The following is a 19,661-nucleotide window of genomic DNA, read 5'->3' as shown; positions in this document are numbered from 1 at the left end:
TAGATTTATGTATCTATTACCTGGCATGAAATATGATTATTGACTGTTTTTGTATTTTCATGATTCATATCATCTATATTCTGACTTATAACCATAATAATGAAATTGTCTTATTTCCCTTAATGCAATTTCCGTTGAGTAGGTGCTCACCATCAGTATGTTTACGAGAGCTTCTCCATTCCTGTGACCATGTTTGAGTCACCCCTTGATTGTATAATTAGGTACTACATTTTAAGAAAGTCTCATTTATGGTATTTCCTCTCTGTATTTTTACCTATGAAAAATATGTGGATGTCAGGGTGATCTGGCTGTGACATCTGTCACCTCATTAATTGCCAGGGTTGATTCGGCTCATCTGGCTGGCGAAGCAGGTGTCCCCTTCCTCCCTTAGCGCTCCATGTGAGTCCCTCCTGAAGCTGCATCGTAGGTGGAAGAGGATGACCTTCCCCGGTAGATGAGGAATGTATTGCAGTCAAGGGTATACAAGTAGCTGTGTGCTCTGCTAGAACCTTCAAACAAGCTCTCAAGGTCCGCTTGTAAGAGAACGTACAGCAGTCAAGTTTCCAAGATTCCAGACACATCTTTAAAAAAAAAGAAAGATAGAAAGCAAGAAAACATATGTTTGTTGCCTTTATATTTATATTATAGATTTGTTGGGCAAAAACTTCTTGAGTCGTAACTTTCTTCTACTTGGTGATTGTGTAGACCTTGTTTCCACTGGATCTCATGGAGAAGTATCAGACTATCAAAGCTTTTTTTCCTCCTTATGGAGGAAGAAATCCCTTATGGATAAGTTGGTTTGTCTTTCCAAATGTCTGTGAGACTTCTTCATTTTTTGATTTTTTTTAAAAAATGTATTGAGGTATAATTGACATACAATATTATATTAGTGTCAGATGTACAACATAGTGATCCACCATATGGGTATACATTGTGCAGTGATCACCACAATGAATCTAGTTATCATCTGTTGCCATACAAAGTTAACACAGTATTATTCATGGGACTGTATCCTAATGATGAACATCACATCACAGTGACTTACCTATTTTATAACTGGAAGTTTATATTTCTGGATTTCCTTCATCCATTTTGCACCTCAACCCTCTGGCAACCACCAATCTGTTCCCTGTATCTGTGGCTCTGACTTTTTATTTTGTTTTTTTAGATTTCTCTTATAGGTGGACTACTTGACTTAATTTCACTTAGCATTAGCCCTCAAGATGCACCCATGCTGTCACAAATGGCAAGATTGCATTGTGGGTTGTTGTTGTTTTGTTTTGTTTTGTTTTGTTTTGACTTTTTACTGCTCTATCTGGGTGAGTTCCATTGCTTTGCTTCCAGCTTGCTGATCCATCCCTCAGCTCGCTCCAGTCTGTTGTTGAACCTCTCCATTTTTCTAGTATATCTTTCAGTTCGCTTATTGTATTCTTCAGCTCTATGCTTTCTGTTTGATACTTTCTTACATTTTCTGTCTCTTTGTCGAAGTTCTCACTGTGTTCATCCATTCTTCTTTGGAGTTCAGCGGGCAACTTTATGATCATTACTTTGAATTCTTTATCTACTTGGTAAAGAAATCTTTGTATCATTAAGGTCTTTTCCCAAGGGTTTTGCCTTTTTCTTTCATTCACAACATATTTCTCTGCTCCCTCATTTTCCTTGACTCTCTGTGTTTGTTTCTCTGGATTAGAAACAGAAACTCCTAGTTTCTAGTAGTAGTGAAACAGCTACTTCTCTCAGTCTGAAGGAGTGGCCTTGTGTAGATGATGAATCTTCTTGTTCAAACTTGTCCTAGATCTTGGTGGTTTCTTGATTCTTTGTGATTTTCTAACCCCCCTGATTTATTCTTGGTATGTCCCTGATTTTCAGAGTGTGCCAAGATCCATCAGCATTCCAAGGTGGAGGGATCTCATTTAGCACTTAGTTTCAGGCTGGAAACAAGAAAGCAGACCCTCTGGTAGCAGTTTTTACAGTATAAATACTTATGGTCCTGTGGGGCCATTATCATAACCCCTGCTGGCCTCCAAGCCAGGGGATCTGGAGGTGTCCTCTGGGTGACAGTTGCAAAACTTGGGGCTCCAGATGAGTATGTAAACTCTGTTCTGTTGAGCTGAGCTGTAGTGAGGCCGGAAGGGGGGTGGGTGTGCAAGTATGCTGGCTCCCTGCTTACATCCTTTGGGGGCACCTCCTCAGCTTCCAAATGTGTGCGAAACCCAAAGCCTATTTCTCAGGCTGAAGCTCTGGACTAAGTTAAATAGGCCTTTTTCACAGGACGACTGGGTTACGGTGGCCTGAGAAGAACTCAGGAACTATCCTTCTGATTCTTACCTTCCCTGGGGAGCCAGGCAGTTAAAGGCGGGGGGGGGGGGGGGGGGGGGGGGGGGGCGGGGTCCTTGTGTGGATTGCATACACCCACTAGCTTTAGCTAGGCAGCTAGAGGGTGTAGGGTCTTCATAAAGATAGCAGAGAAAATGTCTTGACTGCACACACCTGTGGGCTTGAGGAATGCAACAGGAGAGTTCTCTGTCCGTGTGTGTGTGCGCGCGCGCGTGTGTGTGTGTGCGTGCGCGCGCACGTCTGCCAGCTTTAGGTCGGGAGTGGCAGAATGCCGTGACCACTCAGGCTCACCAACCCTAGCCAGGGAGCGGGGTGGGGGGTAAAGTACTGCAACTGCCCACGCTCTCAGACTTTGGTTAGGGAGCTGGAGAATGCTACGACCACTCGCCCTCCCCTGCCCCAACCGTGGAACAAGGGGGCCCTGCCACCAGCTGCCCTCTCCGGCCTCAGCAAGATAGTACCACCACCACTCACCCCCGCCTGCCTTGGCAAGCGGTCAGGAGGCTGCCAAGTTTGAGCTCACCTACCTGTGCTAGCCGGGTAAGTGGAGATGGCATCCCCCAGTGCCTCCATCTCCAGGGAGAGAGAGTTTCACCTGTCCGCCTACTACAGCAGCTGCCTTGGCTTAGTCAGTCATTCCGCCTATTACAGCAGGTGTTTGTATGTATGAAGTTGTATTTTTGCAGCAGATGCTTTTAGATTAGCAAATGAATTTCACATATAGTCCAGGTGCTTTCCAAATTGCTTTTATTTATTTATTTTTTCCTAGTCAGTCTGGAGGCAAGTGAGACTTAACTCAAACCTTTTAAAAAGGGAATCTCAGTTTCCTATAGCACTTTGGGCCCCTTGGACATCAGCACTCTTGGTTCTCAAGCCAGATATTTTAGGGGCTCATTTCTCTGGTGCCGATCCCAGGGGTGTCTGGGCGCCTAATGTGGGTCACCAACTCCTTGCTCCTCCAGGACAGGCGCCCAGCAGGTGAGACCTTTCCCTGTTGTGTGTCCTCACACCCGGGGTGGGATTTTGGTGAGACCACGTCTCTGTTCCTCCAGCCCATCCCAATGTGGTATTTTATCCTTTATTGCAGAAAAGCAGCTCACCTAGTTTGCAGATCTTTTTCAGAGGGAAATGATTCATATGTTGTAGATTGGTGTGTCCCTGAGGAGGTGAGTATGGGATCTCCCTACACCGCCATTTGTGCAAGTCCCTGCTGCCCCTCACCAGGAAATTTCTTAATATTCAAAATTCTATTGTATCTTTTCTTGGGACATGATATATAGATTCTAGTCTTCGTTACCTCAGAATAATTGTTCTCCTAATACATGAAAAAAAAAAAAAACTTTTCAGGCGCCTGGGTGGCTCAGTCAGTTTAGCCTCCGACTCTGCCTCAGGTCATGATCTCACGGTTGGTGAGTTCAAGCCCTGTGTCAGGCTCTCTGCTGTCAACACAGAGTCCACTTCAGATCCTCTGTACCAAAAATACATAAACATGAAAATAAATAAATAAAATACATTTCTGTGTCTTTACATGTATGTGTGTGTGTGTATATACATGTAATGTATGTATATATCATATATATGATCTTTTTCTATAGTTTATATGATGTATCCTAGATACTTATTTTCTTCGTCCTTTCCATTTCATTTGTGTGCACGTCTCAAGACTGTTTTCTATGCCCTAAATAGGAATTTTGTCATGCGTATTCCGTTCTTATTGCAGCTAATAAATTCATCTCCATAATTATTTCCCTGAGTGCTATCAGCTCACTGTTTTTCTTATTTTATTATTGTACCATATTCTTTTAGCTTCTTGTATGAACATTAATTTTTTAGATCCTAGAGAACTATATTTTAACTCTGGTTTTAAGGAATGTAATATACACAAATAATATTTTAAAATACTACTTTTAAACCTTTATAAGCATTATGTGGTCCTTGAGAACTCATGTTATGTGACAAGGTAATATATTTGCTATATATTAACACTTGGTAAGAACCATTCACATTATATTCCTTTATTCATTATGAAACAGTCTTTGGGAGGCAACCAATTGATTTGACGCTAAATACCTAAGAACTTTGATTATATATTTCAAGTGACTAGCACAGTGATGTTCATACAATCTATTCCTTTTTTTTTTTTTAAGTTCTCAGTGGAATAAATTTAGAATTCCAATGCTGTTACTGCATAAGACAGGGTGAGGCACCCATAAAAATTATCCATCATAAAACCAACGTAACATCAATAATAGAAGAGAAGACAACATTTGGGTTAGAATTGTGTAAGCTGATGGATGCAGAATGGTTAGGTACAGACATGATGATTTTTCCCTCTGTATTTTTGGTGTTTGTCCTTTGTTTACGGCTGCACATTTGCAGGCATATTTGAGAAACATGGATTTATAGGATTTATAGCTACCTACTGTGCCATCCACTTTCAGTAACAGTTGGTTTCCTAAATGAATTGGCAAGTAGGCATATCACAGTAGTGTTTTGTTTTATTTTCTATGGTGTTAGTATAGTTTGCTTTCGAGCAGAAAAGGGAAATCTTTGTGCCTGAAGTGGCTTTTGACAACTCTTTAAGTACCATTACTCCTATAAAGGACAAGATGTGGTTTGAATAATTTAGTAGTGCTAAAATGTCACATTTTTAGAACATCTATTTTATGGCTTTCCTTGAAAAATCGAGCCAAACACCTCTCCCTGGAATTTATAAACTCGTGCCTCTAAATTCCTAGGTAAACCATAAATTGTCTTCCTCTTTGAATGAAAGTTGCCATGACAACTTGGCAAGCATGGGCTATAGAAGTCTAACATCAAACTCTAGTCTTTAGTTTTTCAGTACTTTCAAAGATGTGATATTATCTTGAGAAGCTCTGGTTTAAGTAAAAATGAACATTATTTTCAGTTAGACATATCAGTGATTGTAATTAGACAAAAATCATGTATATTTTTGCAGATAATCCATTATTTAAGTATAATGATATCCTTTACCTTATAAGTCTATTTCTTGATTAACTATAGAGATTTAGGGGTTAAGGGAAATACCAAAATCATTTTAGATATGTTGATTGCAACAATTATATTGAGCTCAAAACCGAAAGTATGTAATTTTAAAGAGAATATCTATTTGGTATTTATATGGTAATATGGTAATTTGGCTGCATGATAGACTCTATTACATCATTCACCTAAAGATCACATCTCTGTGTTGCTAAACTCTTTATAATAATACAAAAAATAGGGAGAAAAATTGAAAGTTTTATTTGAACTTATTGTTTTTTTCAAAATGCCCCTTATATGTGATTCATGGAAAAATTAAATGAATCATTATCATTTGTAATTCAGACTTGATGATTTCCGGCAGTTTAGGTACAAGTTTCCATTCCTACTGTATAATTAGCTAGAATACCAGAATTGAAAACATGTTTGTTATCAAGATCTATAAATCTGTAGATGAGACTGCCTTATTCAATGTTGCGTAAGTCTCTTGAAAGTTACCAAAACATGTTTGTCAGGTAGGATTCTTTTGGTTGACAATAATCCAACTGAAGGTGGTTTTTTTTTGATGTTTGTTTATTTAATTGTTTGTTTATTTTAAATTCAAGTTAGTTAACATACAGTGTTGTTTTAGCTTCAGTAGAACCCAGTAATTCATCTCTTACATATGACACCCAGTGAGCAATCTAGCAAGTGCCCTCCTTGATGCCCTTTACCCATTTAACCCATCCCCCCACCAGTTCTCTTCCAGCAACCCTAAGTTTGTTCTCTGTATTTAAGAGTCTTTGGTTTCCCTCCCTCTCTGTTTTTATCTTATTTTTCCTTCCCTTCCCCTATGTTCATCTGTTGTGTTTCTCGTATTCCACATATGAGTGAAATCATATGATACCTGTCTTTCTCTGACTTATTTCACTTAGCATAATACCCTGCAGTTCCATCCATGTTGTTGTAAATGGCAAGATTTCATTCTTTTTCATCCCTGAGTGGTATTCTATTATGTCTATATACCACATCTTCTTTATCCATTCATCAGTTGATAGACATTTGGGCTCTATCCATAATTTGGCTGTTGTTGATAGCACTGCTATAAACATTGGGGTGCATGTGTCCCTTTGATTCAGCATTTCTGTGTCCTTTGGATAAATTCCTAGTAGTGCAGTTGCTGGGTCTTAGGGTGGTTTTATTTAATATTTTGAGGAGCCTCCATATTGTTACCCAGAGTGGCTACACCAGTTTGCATTCCCACCAACAGTGCAAAAGGGTTCCCCTTTCTCCACATCCTCGCCAATATCTGTTGTCTCCTGAGTTCTTCGTTTTCGCCACTCTGACAGGTGTAATGTATCTCATCGTGGTTTTGATTTGCATTTCCCTAATGATAAGTGATGTCGAGCATCTTTTCATGTGTCTGTTAGCCATCTGGATGTTAGCCTTAAACAGACACTTTTTCTTTAGAAAAAGTGTCTATTTAAGGGGATTTGACAATTAAAAAATTTAATGGTTCAGCTAAGTGTACAAGCCCAGAATGCGCTAGATGCACTTGATCTGGCTTCTTTTCTTTCCTTTCCTTCTCTCTTCTCTTCTCATCTCTTCTCTTTTCTTTTCTTTTTTCTTTTTTTTTATTTTTTTCAGAGATAATGGCTCTGTTTCTATCCATGTTTGCTTTGCCTTCAGGCAGGGTTTCTTCATGGTAGCAAATGGTGGCACAGTAGTCATAGGTCTCATACCTACATATCTCAGCAATCACAATAAGGGCAGTTATCTCCTCTTTACCTGAATTCCTACATGTCTCATGAATTGGTTCCTTTTAGGTTGTGTGCTTCCGGTGCCCCCCAGCTACTGTGGCCAGTAACAATGACATGGGCAGAATGGCTTGTGCCCAATGTCATGGAGGGTACCCGCCACAAAGCTTCTGGTAGTGAAGCACCAGACAGTAGGAAGGAGTTCTACATGTGACGAAGACACAACCAAATGCTCGTTACCTCCTAGAACCCAGGCAGTCGGTGTCATAATGTTCTGGAAAGGAGTGCTAGAAAACCACTAGGATATGAAATCTCTCTTGGGCTGCATGAAATCTTATTCATGCTTCTTTCTTTGTATCTCCTTTTTTTCCTCCTTTCTCTAAAGAACTTTTTTTTATCTTTCATCAGGGTTGTACCCATAATTTGTATCTGATACCCAGAGTTCAATTGGAGGTTGGACGTTTACCTAGTATTTTTTCTTTTATCTTACTGTTAACATTTCATCACTGTTATCAAGATTTATATCTAAGGTCATATTTTTTCTTTTGGTCATGGGACAAAATCTATTTAGAATGCTGCATAGGAAATTCCTTTCCTTTATGTAGTCAGTTTTATATATTTCTAGCCTGATGACTTGAAAGGTACATGGAATTGTTTTCACTAGATTTCAAGAATAATCGTATTTTATTCAATTAGCACTTCAGTAACAAATGCATTAGACAAAATTCACATTCTAAACTTTATGATTCAAATCACATACACTGTATTTGGCAAACATTATTCTTACATTCCTACATACATTCTTACAAACATTATCCTTACATTCGTACAAACATTCATCAGACATGAATGTTTTTAAATTTATTTTACCTAGCAGACTCCTCAAATCGATAAGCACAATTATATTTTATGTTTAGAAAAAATTAACTGCAGTCCAAGTTAGTCGAGAATCATATGATTTTTCTGGGTTTTCCTCAGTAAAATTGCCTTTTAAAACATGTAAATCTCTTCATTCAGTGAGAGCACAAAAATTAAAGGTTTTGTGACAGGCACCATTGTGATAATCAATAGTGAGAATTCAAATAAAAGTAGAATTTAATAACCCAAATTATAGGGGAAAAATGTATTATTTCCATTTCTGGGATCATTAACTGAAAGCAGGTCTTCATATAAAGACCTCGTTTTAAAGAAGAGAAGTTTGGGTTTGTTGTCACTCAATAGTAATTATAGTTCAGGTTTTCAGTAAATAGCTCCAAAAGTGACATTTTGTTTGGGCAGCAATTAGATCCCTACAATTACTGTGGTAAAAAGACTATTGTAAACAGAATGTATATTTTTCTCTGTGTTTTATTTATTTAACAATTTCCTCTAAAGAGGTTTATTTTATTTATTTTTAAATCTAATTCACTTCCTTTAGAGGTTATTTAACTCCTCTGGCTATTTTGAAGAATAGTAATATTTCTAGTTGCATAATATCATTTTTGTTTGATTTTTAAAGAATTTTAGGGACAGTATCTCTAGGGTTTTGTGGGGTTTTTTTCTCCTTTTGAGAGCTTTTTTTTTTTTTCTTTTTAATGGAACTCTGTGTATAATGCTGGCAATTATATACATTGGGTATTAGTGACTTAAATGCTTTTTTTTTCCCAGCCTGATTGAGATAGAATTTATATAGAACATTGTATACGTTTAAAGTGTACATCCTGTTGGGGCGCCTGGGTGGCTCAGTTGGTTAAGCAGCCGACTTTGGCTCAGGTCATGATCTCACGGTCCGTGAGTTCGAGCCCCGCGTCAGGCTCTGTGCTGACAGCTCAGAGCCTGGAGCCTGTTTCAGATTCTGTGTCTCCCTCTCTCTTTGCTCCTCCCCAGTTCATGCTCTGTCTCTCTCTGTCTCAAAAAAAAATATGCTCTGTCTCTCTCTGTCTCAAAAAAAAATAAAATAAACGTTTTAAAAAAATTTTTTTTTAAATAAATAAAGTGTACATCCTGTTGATTTGGTGTACTATATACTGCAAAATGATTACTCCATAGCATTAGCTAACACCTCCATCACATCACATAATTACCATTTTATTTTTCGTGGTGAGAGATCTATTCTCTTAGCTACCCTGAAAGTATATAATACAGTATTGTTAACTACAGTCACCATGCTGTGGATTACATCCCCAGAACGTATTTGTCTTATAACTGGAAATTTGTACTCTTTAGCCAACACCCCCCACCCCACAGCCCCTGGTACCACCATTGTCCTCTGTTTTTCTATGAGTTCAGCTACTTTACTGTATTGTATTGTATTGTATTGTATTTTTATTTTATATCTGTCTATTTATTTAGAGAGCACAAAAACCTGTGTGAGTCCAGGGGAAGGTTGGTGGGAAGGGCGAGGGGGGCAGAAGAAGAGGGAGAGAGAGAATCTTAAGCAGGCCCCGTGCCCAGTTTAGAGCCCCATGCGGGTCTGGATCTCACAACTGTGAGATCATGACCTAAGCTGAAATCAAGAGTCAGTCACTTAACTGACTAAGCCACTCAGGCACCCTGAGTTCACCTCTTTAAGATTCTGCATATATGTGAGAACAGACAGTATTTGTCTTTCTCTGTCGCGTTTCTTTCACTTGGCGTAATGCCTTCAAGTTTCTTCCATGCTATCTCTGTTCTTGATGTGCATTATTCTTTTATTACAGGAGGACACAGATCACAATTACTATATATCTCGGATATATGGTCCCTCCGATTCAGCCAGCCGGAATTTGTGGGTGAACATAGACCAGATGGAAAAAAGACAAAGTGAAGATCCATGGAATTTTGTCCAATACTCACCGGCAAGCTGCGGTAAGTGCTTTGACATTTTGAGTTTCCCTTTTCTCTGCTATGAAAAAATTTTTGCTTTAATTGGCATATAAATGTTGTTTGTTATGATCACTTTCTACTATTTAGTTCTGCAATTGCAATTTAGATTCATAATTGAATATAAGGTATTATAGAAAGTGAAGAAGAATTATTTTGAGAAGCCACTATCAATTTATTAATTAATTAAATTAACCATTAATTTCTGTAGTAAGATAATGAATTGAATATTCAAAGTTGAGATTGCTCTTGGATGATTTTGTTTTCTTTTAATCTATGCATTTAGAGAGCATTTACAAATTTTTAATGTTTATATTTTGAGAGTGAGACAGAGACAGAGCATGAGTGTGGGAGGGGTAGAGAAAGAGGGAGACACAGAATCCGGACCAGACTCCAGGCTCCAAGCTGTCAGCACAGAGCCTGACACGGGGCTGGAACCCACGAACCATGAGATTATGACCTGAGCCGAAGTCGGCCGCTAAACCGACTCAGTCACCCAGGCCTCCCGGAGAACATTTTTTAAAAAGTCACATGAATTTGGCATCTGCCATTTTGCATGGGTTTATTACTTTCTTGGTCTGAAAAGATATTTCACCAGAAACGTTTATGATTCAGATAACCAAATTAGGTATCTCAGTGAAAAAGTTTGATATAAAGGGCAAAAAAAAATAAATCTGGAAGTCTCCGAACATGTTTCAGCCTGAGTTTATCCTTTACCAGCGTTGGCTCCTTAAACAAGTAATGTAACTTGTAACGAGGTGTAGTTTCTGTATAGTGGGGATGACAGGATATCAATTCAGGCCTCACTTACCTTCCTTGGTCAGTGCTATCCTATTGTACCTGTCAGGCTGAATGCTTACATGGATTAGCTTTTCAATCTTCACAATAACCCTATGATTTAAATATGCTTGCCATCCAGGTGTTGTGGATGAGAGAACTGAGTAAGGGGAAAAATCAAATAAGCTGCCTAGAGGCCTCCAGCTACCACTAAGTGATGAAACTCAGCTGTTAGCCGAGGCAGCCAAGCCCACACTCACAATGTGTCTGTAAAGTATACCCCACTTGGTTCCAGCAGTTTTTGATAGTCATTTTTCTCATAAATACCTGATTTAACATTTAGTGAAAAGTTATTTAGTTTTGCTATCACAGATAATACCAGTGATCTTACCATCAGTGAACTCATGTATTTTTCAGTTTGATATGACAAAGGGAAAACACAACTTTAACCTTTCAAATGTTATGACCATTACTGACTTAACAATAGAACTAACAGACGGGGCACTTGGGTGGCTCAGTCGTTTAAGCGTCCGACTTCAGCTCAGGTCATGATCTCACCGTCCGTGAGTTCGAGCCCCACTTCGGGCTCTGTGCTGACAGCTCGGAGTCTGGAGCTTGCTTCAGATTTGGTGTCCCTCTCTCCTTCTGCTCCTCCTCTGCTCGTGCTCTGTCTCTCCTCTCAAAAATAAATAAACATTAAAGAAGACAATTTCAAAAAGAAAGAGAGAGAACTGACGGAGCCAATGACTTTAGAGATATAAAGTGGCACTGATTTGATGGTTATATCAAAATTTGGGGCCAAAATCCTTCATTGTATATGTGTAGACTTTCCTATTTTAAGAGAACAACTGCTAACAGCTAAAATGGAATTAATTATAACTCACCATGAGATTATTCACTGAATTGTCCACGTAGAACGCACGTGGTCTGAGGCTGAGAGGCAAGCAAAGTCCCCATCTCCGCTGATGATGAATTCCATCATCCCTTTTCTTTTCCATATTCAGGCAACCCCAGACAAAATGACAGATTCAGAAATGATTCCCTGTTGGGTTTAGAACAAGATTTTCAAAGAGAAAATGAGAAAGTTTTAGATTAGGACAATGTCTATCAGAAATGTCTTGCATTTGACAATCTGCTCACAATATTGCAGTACCTAATACGCTTTGTAAAAGTTCAAATGTAGGGTGCATCCAATTGAAGTTTCCATAAATTGGCCCAGTTCTGCTGTCAGCCACAACGGATGAAATCTCTAGGCAGACAAAGAAGGTCATCGGTTAAAGTGTTAGCGGATTTCTGCTTACTCACTTTCCTTTGCTGTGCTCTCCCGAAAGTGCGGCCGCTCATGTGTCTTGTCTTGCCTTGAAGAATATTTTTTCTCGTTGGAGTAGGGTTCTCTTGGTTACCGTGTGACCTCAATTCTCTGATTAGTCTCAAGATAAATCATGATGCTGTAATGGTCCATTTTTCTTCCTGTTAGTGTGGGGGTGACACTCGGCTTTCGACACCAAGCACAAAATCGTGAGCTTCAGCTTGGAAACTTATCTGGTATTCCATGCTCAGATTTTTAAATATGTATCACTGGTAGAAACACTTATTATTTCAGCTCTGTCATTGTCACAGTCTGTTTGTTTGTTTTGGTTTTTAACAGGAATTTTAGGGGCGCCTGGGTGGCTTCATTGGTTAAGCATCTGACTTCAGCTCAGGTCATGATCTCACGGCTTGTGTGCGTTCAAGCCCCATGTCAGGCTCTGTGTTGACAGCTCAGAGCCTGGAGCCTACTTCAGATTCTGTGCCTCCCTCCCTCTCTCCCTCTCCCTCTCTCTCTCGCAAAAATAAACATTAAAAAATTAAAAAGAAAACAACAAGAATTTTAGCTATCACCAAACATTTCTTAGAGTTAGAAATCGGTCCTGTACCCATTTTCCTGTCATTATCAACAGAACACACACACACACACACACACACACACACACCCCTAGGTCCACACTTCCCTTTACAACAATAGAATTAATAATATATCTTAGTCTCCTTTTTCTTTCCTGGAAAAATTTGCCACATAGAGTCCTTCATTTAAGTAAGTCTTATGTCTAGGAACTTATAAATTTAGTTAATAGGTTACTTTTAAAAATATTTTTCTACATACGTTCTTGCTTTCTTAAGTGTGATGGTTAAGTATTAGTCTGAGATTTCCAAATTTTAAAGAGTGACTCGTGTTTAAAACTTTCCTCAGTTGGCCTCCCCACCTTTCCAATCTTGCCTGATTTGCTCCATTTCTGTTATGCCTTCCTGGGGGTAGAATCAGGTTTGGGGGGATGGGGCTCAATACTGTCCATAAACATTCTCCCTCCTACCCCCACACCACCCAGGCACCAAAGTACAGCTACTCTCTCCCTTGATGTTACTGAGAGGCTTTAGCAGAAGGGGAAATGGCAAATGGGAAAGAACACATTCACTTTATTAATCAGGCTCGTTGATGTCATAATCTTCATGATCCTTGATGCAAAGCTCTCTGGTAATTTAGTTGGAAACAGGACTTAAATTTAAGCCCTAAGGGAAGAGGGAGATTCTCAAATCTTATCACCAAATAATGTAGTTTTCATGCCCAAGAGCATGCATTCTGTCAACAAATCAGACAAAAAAGAGAAAAGATATATGTGGCTAGGGGCATACTAAGGGCATTTGGCTAACTAACCCAGCTCTAGATAAGCAGGAGTTGAGTGAGAAAGCTAGAAGATTCGGTTTTCCTAGAGATGCACCTTCCCTCCTCCTTCCAGCTGCCTCAGAACTGTGCAGAGAAAGATAAAAAGCAGTGTCTGACTTGGAAGCATGATTTTTTAAAGAAATATTTTCCCTCCACCACCATCATTTATAAATGCAGTCTAAACAGCATGTTGGAATCTTACATTAATATTCTAGTAAGAGGAAGAGAGTAGAATTGGAGTAGGAGTTTTCCCTTTACTCCTATCCACAAAAATATCTTATAATTTCAGGGCAGAGGAAAACTTAGAAATCATTTACCTCACATGTCGAAACACACTGATTTCTTTTCCCTTCTCATATATGGGTCATGTGGAAGCCATACACATTAGTATTTATATTATGTATGTATACTACAATTTGATTATAGTCTCCCCGTTATCCTTTTAGGTTTAAATAACATTTCTTAAATCATTATTGCAAAAAAAGCAGATGTTAAAACCTAGTTTTAACTTTGACAGATTAAAGGAAAGAGCATGTTTTCTTAGACAAAGGAAAGTGAAAAATTTGTATAAGTCCCTACCATATGGCATGCAATGAGCCAGACGCTTTATATTCAAATACTGATACTTATTTGGATATTTTTGTCCTTTCTTCAAAGTCACACAGTTGTCAGACTGCAGATCTAGAAGCTTCTGACTATAAACCTAGGAACAAGTCTGGATTTATTTCTTCTCCTCTGTGTGGACCTTCAAACTCCACAGTTTTGATATTTTCTTCTATATTTCTATATCCATATTACTTAATATATTGCTTGGGCACAAAGTTTGATTCAATAGCCAGTCAAATTAAAACTATTTTGCTTTCTGAAACCACAGTTTATGAAATTCTGATTCACAGCTTCTAGAGAAGTACCACTGTCCTGGTGGAAGGAAACCAGGGTTAGAAGTCATGAAACCTTGGCTCCAAAACTCATTTTCTTGGTTTTTGGCCTCTCTGTGCCTCAATTTTATAACCTGGAAGAAAGGGGGAAAAATGCCTGCCTTGACTATCCTCTAGTGCTGTTTTGAGACTAAAAATGAAATGGATATGAAAGGACATTGAAAATATCAAATAAAAATGAGATTGTAAGGCAGTGCTATTTGAGAATCTTTATTCTTTATAACAAAAAATAACCCCCAAATAAGTTAATTCCCAAGTGATCTCTAAGAGTCTCCGATAGACAGATATGTATCTATATATTTATATCTATATTGTAACCCCTCCCCTCTTTTTTTTTTTTTTGGCCAAGAAGACACCAGTGTGCTTTTGGCCAGACATAAACACACTCTTAGCTTAAAAAAAAAAAAATCTATATGTTGGTAGGAAGATTGATACTTTATATAAGAAACCCCAGCAACATGAAATGAAATTCTGTTCCCTCTCTATCATAATGCAGGTAAGGTTTTTTGTGAGATTTGTATGTTTTTTGATGTGGTCTTTTTTTTTTTTTTTTTTAATTTTAAAAATCGGGCTGTTCTTGGTGGAGATCCTCAGACTATGTGAATATACACAGAAACCTTCATTTAAAAACTTAAGTCTTCTGGGGTTTGTTTGTTTGTTTTTTCCAAGAAAATAACATCATTTCAGCTAACACCTCCATAGGTCTCCTGTTGGCATAATGCTGATGTTGGCAGGCTGAATGTGAATGTCCGTGGTGACAGCTTGGTTTCTGGCCTCTCTGTGCCTCGTTTTCTCATTCTGCACAATTTCTTTTTTTTCCTGTGCATCAGAAAACCTGTTGATAAGTGATTTTTCTAAATGATTAACTCAAAAGTCTACTTAATTTGCTATCTAGGTCAGGCTACTCTCTAGACTACACATTTTTGCCTCAGGTCTGTTCACACCTTAACTAACAGTTAAGTTGTTTTTATTTATTTTTACTTTGGCTGCTTGAATACACTTGCCGCTCTAGCGTTTGAATTGCTCCGTTTCAGCCAAGACATTTACAGTTTATCAACTTGGCCTTATTTGCCTTTGTTCTTAGGATTTTCCTCTAGTTTAATAACAGACTAGGATGAGTTTTGTCTGCATGAGTCTTTCTAACTAAATTTTTAGGTTTAATTAGTTGATTTTACTATTATTATTATTTACTTAAGTCACTTATCTTTGAGACTAATTCTCTCTGTCCTGAAGAAAGTATTAGTCGAGGGCCCTTACGGAAAATAAGGGCATGGTGAGGTGCCCGGGTGGCCCAGACAGTTAAGTGTCAGACTCTTGATTTTGGCTCAGGTCATGATCTCATGGTTCATGGGATCGAGCCTGGTGTCTCCCTCTGTCCTGACAGCACAGATCCTGCTTGGGATTCTCTCTCCCCCTCTCTCTCTGCCTTTCCCCTGCTTGTGTGCACGCATGCACGTGCTCTTTCTCTCTCTCTCTCTCTCAAAATAAACATGTTTTTAAAAACAGAAAATGAAGACATCTCTCTGTTCCATTCCACAAAACTAACATGAGATTAGAGTAAATGAGTTCTGTTCCTCTGTATCCCAGGGAAATGAGCTGGTCCGCCTGCCTTAAAGCCAGTAAATAAATACATGTAAAGATCTATTCCTTCTCCAGCTGATGGTTGTAATGGTACAGATTAAGCATTCCTCACCTAATGTGCTGAGTTTAGTAAACTCCTTTTACTTATATCATCATCTAAACAGATGTATAGTAGTGATTATTTAAGATACCCTTGAGACCCTTCCTGAATCTAGGAACGACCTCAGACATAGAAGCGATGTTGGAGAGTTTTAAGATAGTTTTATGAAGCCCACAGTGATCAGTTTTCATGTGTATAACAAGACTTCGTTTTCCAAATCAAGAACATTTTTTTTAATCACACGTGATTTTATTCTATTTCAGTTCAATTTCATCTTATTTCTCCATGTTGTGTCTTTAGTGGACGGGCACCATTATTTCTATAAAATTAGAGTCATAGGGGGTAACCTTAATTTCATCATCTGTTACCAATGATGGCTGTAAAATATTCTAGATAAAGGAATCTCTGCCCAGCTTTCAAAGTCACAAGTGAGGTAAACACTTGAGGCTTCTGTGAAATCTTAGAAGATTTCATTCACATTAGCCTTTTACAATCATAAAGCTATAAAAATGGGATCCCACAGCCATATCTCAGATGGGATAAATAATTTCATTTACTCGTGTTTTCTAGATTCTCTTCTCCAACCTATTTTTGATCATCTTTTCTGAGATCTCTCCGTGAGTCCATGAAGACTTAATAACAGTTAACTTTAGAAAAATGACCACAAAACATATTCTCACCCTGAAGTTATAAAATGATAAAGCTTTCACATGACTCTTTTGCAGGGAAATATTTTGTAACACTGAAAACTTAGCAAAATGTAAATGGAATGGAATCCTCTTTAAGAGAGAACACAACTAAAAGCAAAGAGACTTAATTCTTGTGAAAAATCTTGAAGTACAGAAGATAAAAGATAAAAGACATTTGGGGATTGGGATTGCTTGGACAAGCTAGTATGTTAGTATCTTTTAAAAATATTGGTTATACCAATTTTTGTTACCTTTCTTTTTGTCTATTTCTTCTTACCAAAATATAGCCTATTGGTTACTAGGGAAAACAGTCAAATCTCACATGGTTTGTTCATAAATTATCATCCTGTTAGAACTGCTGCTGTGCCTGGGTTTCCAGCCTCAGAAAGCTGGTGTCTCTTTCTTTAGTGGAGGTTGTCGGTTAAAATGCCAGTGGGACTAGAAGCGAACCACCTGTAGCCACTCTCAATTGGTGATGAATCGCCAGGAATTTCTTATTATGAAGCAGCCGCCTGAGAAAAAATGTCAAGTAAGCTTCACTGCTGATAAATGGGGCAAGAGTTAGCCACCGGAATCCTGATACCCTGCAGAGTAGGCTGTAGAGATTGGTAGGTTTTCCTATGGGAGCAGCTCTTAGGAGCTGCGTTGGGAGGGCATACATTTTCACACAGCTTTTGAAAAATCCAGAAGTTGCCAAATGTGACCAATTATTAAAAATTGGTGAGTCTGCATAAACAGTATGGAGGGTTTTTTGCATTATTTTTGTAACCTCAATTTGAAGTTATTTCCAAATAAAAACTTAAAAAAGAGAAATTAACCAAGAAAGGTGAAACGTTAAAATTGAACTTGGCCTAAATTTCAATTTCACCCCGTCATCAAGTTTTGAATTACTCTCCTGATGAACTTGGCCTTCACTGAATTCCAGATCTGAACATATCAGTCAAAAGGCAGCTCGATAACGTGTTTAGATATGCAGACTTAGAAACAGGCTACCTGGATTTGGGTCCCCCACCTTTGCGAACTACAACCTGGGTGACTTTGAGTGTGTTATTTGCTCTGCCATCTCTTTTCTCATCTGTAAAACGGGAAGGATAATTGTACCTACCTTCTCAGGTTGTCGTTAGTATTACACGATTTAACATTTGTGCAATGCTTAACTCCGTGGCGTCCATTCCATTAATATTAACAGTCACCATGCAAACATTTAACTTTTTTAGTTATTTTCCACTGACGGGGAAGAAGGGAAGACAGTGTTTTTCCTTCCCTGCCCCGTTGGAAGATCACCAGTCAAGGACTTAACAGAAGAGTGTCCTTGCCCTCAGGCGTACTGTGGCCACAAATCATTGCTTGGGTCCTGGCTAGTAGGTACCTCTGGGCTTCAACTCCTGAAATGGAAATTTCCAGGCCAAGTAACTGTTACCAGGTGAAGTGAGACGATGTTATCCAGAATGAAGTCTGTATACCCTTTTAACACATTTCACACTTGCCAAACTTTCCTTACAGCAATGGTCTTAGTGTTTCAAAGACCATGATGTGACATCGAGACTTGCTGTTCAAAGTGGGGTCCCTGGGGCAGTATCAGCAGCCCTGGGAGCTTGTTAGAAATGCAGAATTTCCACCCCTTTACCCCCAGACCTACAGAATCAGAATCTCTATTTTCTTTTTTAATTTGAGAGAGAGAGCGAGAGAGAGAGAGCACGGGAGCGCACACACTTAAAAGCAGAGTGGGACGGGGCAGAGAGAGAGAGGGAGAGAGGGGATCTTATGCAGAGTCCAAGCTCAGCATGGACACGACATGGGGCTGCATCTCACAACCCTGAGACCATGACCTGAGCCGAAATCAAGAGCTGGACGCTCATCTGACTGAGCCACCCAGGCGCCCCCAGAATCTGTATTTTAACGAGAAGCCTCGGTGATTATCATGTACACTTCAGCGTGAGAAGCCTGGCAGAATCCACTGCCTTGCTTGTAGAATAGCGTGAAAAATCCAGAAGTGGCTTCTGGTTCTCACCCTCCACCCACCTACCCTCCAAAGGCTTCTTTATAAAACCCTGTTATTTTTTTTCTCTGTGCCCTTCAACAGTGTTCCTCCACACCCGGCCGGAATGGTAAATATTCCCACAAACTAATTTGAATAATTCTCAAAATGTGCAAATACAGGCAAGCAACTGTAAGCCACGTGTTTGCTGGAAACCATGAAATGTGAGAGGTCAAAAGGTATGGTGATAGTTCACTTAACCCCAGTTCATCTGAATGAGTATCAGGTAACTGCACAATGATTACATTTTGTTTCCTAGCATGTGAACGGTCCCGTGCAGCGCATCATTCAATGTGCAGGGTTAATTTTAAATTCTTGGTCCTGTTACCAAAAAAGTACTGAAGCAGTTAGAATTTCCAACTCAGAAAATCAATTCAATTGATGGGCTTTATTCCTAAAAGGAATAGCCCGGCTCTTGTCCGTGTATTTACGTATTGATTAGCCCCTTCTCGTGAACATTGTGATCTTTTAATTAGGCTTCCAGTGTTTTTAGTCACTGGATTAACGACCCGTGTCCCATCCACTCCTCCAAGGGTGTGAGAGTTGGTTAAAATTCCATTTTTATTAAAAAAAAAAATTCTCCGTGGGGGAAAAAAAACATTGTGAGTTATACTGCCCACGGCAGCTACTTTATTTCTGAAATACACTCAGCTCACTTACGGTTTTGAAGCCAGATTTTCCTTTAGGGGATATCAAAGAAGTTTGTATTGCTGTTGCGTCCATGTATATCCCTCTCCGTTGCCCGTTTCTTCCTTTCATGTTTGCTGTTTGTGGAAGCCTGTCCTTTTACATGTTTCTGTTTCTATAGCTACATACGTGCATACGTATGGGGTCCTGTTTATACCACTCTCCTGTCCTTTAGTTTATATTACTTCTTATATTATTGTGTAAGGAGATCGATTTCAGTTAAATAGGTGAAT

General features: G+C 38.9%; 1 protein-coding gene across 1 annotated transcript in view; it reads left to right on the top strand.

Moving 5' to 3' along the window:
- The window catches only part of PLXDC2 (plexin domain containing 2), a 448,391-nt gene that overhangs the window by 220,458 nt on the left and 208,272 nt on the right, over positions 1 to 19,661 (top strand). Inside the window, 2 exon segments of the mRNA XM_019460620.2 lie at positions 9,755 to 9,847; positions 9,849 to 9,902. Of these exon segments, the coding sequence (XP_019316165.1) occupies positions 9,755 to 9,847; positions 9,849 to 9,902 (147 nt within the window).

This window comes from Panthera pardus, unplaced genomic scaffold, assembly GCF_024362965.1.
Source record: "Panthera pardus isolate Hobbes unplaced genomic scaffold, ASM2436296v1 HiC_scaffold_6, whole genome shotgun sequence".
Taxonomy (NCBI): Eukaryota; Metazoa; Chordata; class Mammalia; order Carnivora; family Felidae; genus Panthera; species Panthera pardus.
This window is presented reverse-complemented; position numbering and strand designations above follow the sequence as displayed.